Source organism: Triticum dicoccoides, chromosome 4B (genome assembly GCF_002162155.2).
Source record: "Triticum dicoccoides isolate Atlit2015 ecotype Zavitan chromosome 4B, WEW_v2.0, whole genome shotgun sequence".
NCBI classification, from domain to species: domain Eukaryota; kingdom Viridiplantae; phylum Streptophyta; class Magnoliopsida; order Poales; family Poaceae; genus Triticum; species Triticum dicoccoides.
Genome location: NC_041387.1, coordinates 382312700 through 382315907, shown reverse-complemented (window position 1 = coordinate 382315907; position 3208 = coordinate 382312700). Strand labels below are relative to the sequence as shown.

Below are 3208 nucleotides of genomic sequence, written 5' to 3'. Positions count from 1 at the left end.
GCGATAGAAAACGCGGCCAGACCGCCCCGCAAAGCGATACAGGACCGCGTTCGGTTTGCGATAGAAAACGCGTCCCAACCCGCGTTCGGTTTACCACGAAAACGCGTCGGATGACTTCCGCCGCTCGAACTCGAACGGTTGCGGGAGGTTTGACTTACTTTCATATCGGTTGGGACAGGAGCATCGGCATCATGCATCCAGTAGTGATGAATGATTCGGTGGCGAGGTTGTACATTGTTTGCAACTTGTAATTGATGGATAGAGAGACTCACTGGATTTATGTATTGTTTTTATACTATATGTCTAGCCCACAGCTGAATTTGACATGCATCTTTATTTATTGACGACGCCAGAACTCACATGAACAAACACGTACTAGAACACAACACACACACACACTAGCGACACAAACACTGAAACACACGGCGCAAACACGCGCATGATGTACAGAAGTTTCGACCAGAAGAACACAGGTAAGATCGATCATCCGCTCAATAAAGCATTAAGCAGATGGCTAGCCGCGCGTGCGGTCACTCCCTCGCCACTTGCTTCATAACAAACGGTTCCCTCTCCTTCCGCCCCTTCTCCTTCTCCGGCAACGGCGGCTCGATCACCGCCACCGTCTGGGCCTCCACCACCTCCCTCAATTCCTTCTCATTCTCAGGGACGCCCAACCCGGCCGCGAGCTCCGGCCCGAGCATCATGCGGAAGACAGAGGTGGGGCCTGTCAGGAACTGCGGCTTGTTCCGCCGCGCCGACGTGGTGAACCCGAAGAACACGAACGGCCCGCCCCGTGACGCCACCTGGACGAACGGGAAGTGGCGTGGGATCCAGAACACGTCGCCGGCACGCACCACCGCGCTCATCGCAAGAGACCCGTTCGGGAAGACCACCTGGATGACGCCTTCCCCGGCGAGCACCACGCCGTACTCCGTCGCCCTCGGGTTCACGTGTGGCGCCATCATCGAGCCCTGCACATTCCATGCCACACGCAGCAATGCATCGATCAGCTTCGCCGCAGCAGGTCTGAAATCTTTACCACGCTGATCGATGGTTCAGAAGAGCAAAAACGTACGGCGGTGAGGTTGACGAGATAGACGCCGATGTCGGAGTGGTCCAAGGGCTCGTAGTCGTGCTTGTCGACGGAGATGCTCCAGCCGTAGGTGTTCCGGAAGCTGGGCTCGTGATCGAACAGGTTGTAAGGCTCCGGCGCGCGCACAGTCTTGTCCGACTTGTTGTTCAGCTCCACTCCGATGAACCTGCTCATCAGTTTCCTCCACGACCAAGTCCAAGTGGATTGCCCGCTACTGCTACCGCGTTCGTCGTCGTCGTCGTCGCCTCTCCCCACTGGTCTCCATGGCTCGCTCTCCCTTCCATTTTCTCCCACATCTCCCTGTCCATGCTCTTTGCCACCGCTCCCGGACTCCGTTGTGTAGGACACGAAAGGGCCCCCGGTTCGCACGGGTAAGATTCTTGCCAATTCGTCGTAAGTGGTCTGAACACAAGACACGAGAAACAAAATAATCCTGGTGCCATGCGTGTGAATTTGCTACTACTGTACTTAATTAATATGAAATGTTGAGACGAATTAGCTAGCTCACGTTGAGAGCGGTGACAAGAATCTTTGGCTCGAAGCCGGCCAGCACTGACGTCTGTTTCCCTCCCCCACCAAGATAGAAGGACTGCATCGTATCATCAATTCGTCAATAATTCAGTAGTGGGGTCGAGATGAAGATGTTAATAATCAGTAATGGCAAAATCCCATTAATTAAATGATTGCAGATACTACAAAACAAACAGGGCATACGCATGACCTGATAAGGTGCGAAGCCTGCGCTATCCGAGGCGTCGATACTGCATATGATGTGCAGCCTCTGGCCTTTGCCTGTGTTGACCATGTAGAAGGTGGAGCCGGCGTCCATCTGGAGGACGTCGCCCATCTTGAGCTGCTTCTCCACGAGACCGCCCTTGTGGATCCATCCAACCTTCACATCCCCTGCTCAGACAAATTAAGTGCATGTGCTCAATTCTAAATTGAGTGATTTTCAGCCTTAAAACTCAACAAGACTTTCACGTTCCATGATGACATTTATGTACGATTCAGTATGTACCTCGCTGCACGAAGAGTATGAGGTTGGAGTCTATGTACTGCGGCACGAACAGCGTCTTGGGCTCCATGGTTATGAAGCCGATGTGCATGAGCCCCTCTCGGCAAGCTCCGCACCCCGCGCCCGCGGACCACCCACCATGCTGCCACGGTGCTTCCGGCACGCCGGACGCTGGCAGCCCGCGTACGACGTGCACACTCCCACCTTCCGACTCCACCACCTTCTCCACCTTGTCCAGCAAGAACAGCCCTTTCCCAGCCCCGCCACCTCCGCCGCCGCCCTTGGCCTCTTCCTCCGGCCGCCACTCCCCCTCCCCCTCCTCCTCCCATCTCTCGCGTAAACGCGGCGTACCCATCGCCGACCACCCCGAGAGGAGGAGAAGCAGCATGAGCAGCGGCGCCATGGTGGCAACCCCGCGACGCATCATCCGCTAGCTTGCACGATTTCTTTAGCGGCGTCTTCTTGCACGCCGGCTTGCTCTCTCGATGCGAGCCGTACTGTGAGACGGTGGCGAGGTGCTGTTAAAAGGGGCGATCGACGGGTGGAGGGGGAGTAAGCTGCACGTGTCGTCGTGCATGGGCAGCCTCATGTGCTACACGTAGCGCGCCGCGTGGATGAGGACGCAGGTCGGTTGATGCAGGTGGCCGGCTGGCTGCTTTCCAAGTGTGCTAGTGCTTGGCACGAAGACTCTTCTTGCCTCGTGCCTCGACGAAAGATCGAGTATAAGACCAACTCCACCACATGACTCCAAATGAACGTACCGGATTTCGTACGTTTGAGATGACGATAGATGTTAAAAAGAATATGTGTGTCCGGCTTATGTCCGAGGCGCCCACCGCTGCAACAAACCCCAAAAAGTGTCCTCTGCCCCTGCGCCAGCCGTAGCATGCCATGGCCGCTCGCGCTCGCTCGCCGGGGCTGCTCGCCGCGCCAGCCTGCAGCCGCGTTCCGCCGCCCGTCGTCGTGCCAGCCCACAACCGCGCCCGCGAGCTCCGGCGCGAGGTCATGCTCCGCCCAACGCGCCCGCGCCCGCGCCCTCCGTCCCACCCCAGCCGCACCGGCCGCGCCCGCGCGCGCTTCGCCCCGCCCAGGCCGCGTCT

General features: G+C 57.5%; 1 protein-coding gene across 1 annotated transcript; it reads right to left on the bottom strand.

Annotated features, from left to right (window-relative positions):
• Nucleotides 1-315: 315 nt before the first annotated feature.
• On the bottom strand, nucleotides 316-2535 carry LOC119296222 (vicilin-like seed storage protein At2g28490). The gene is made up of 5 exons (XM_037574622.1): nucleotides 2112-2535; nucleotides 1815-1996; nucleotides 1602-1682; nucleotides 1076-1495; nucleotides 316-971 (listed from the first exon to the last, which is right to left on the bottom strand). Exons 1-5 carry the CDS (start codon nucleotides 2533-2535, stop codon nucleotides 531-533), a joined length of 1548 nt encoding a protein of 515 aa, XP_037430519.1. The 3' UTR covers nucleotides 316-530.
• Nucleotides 2536-3208: the final 673 nt, after the last annotated feature.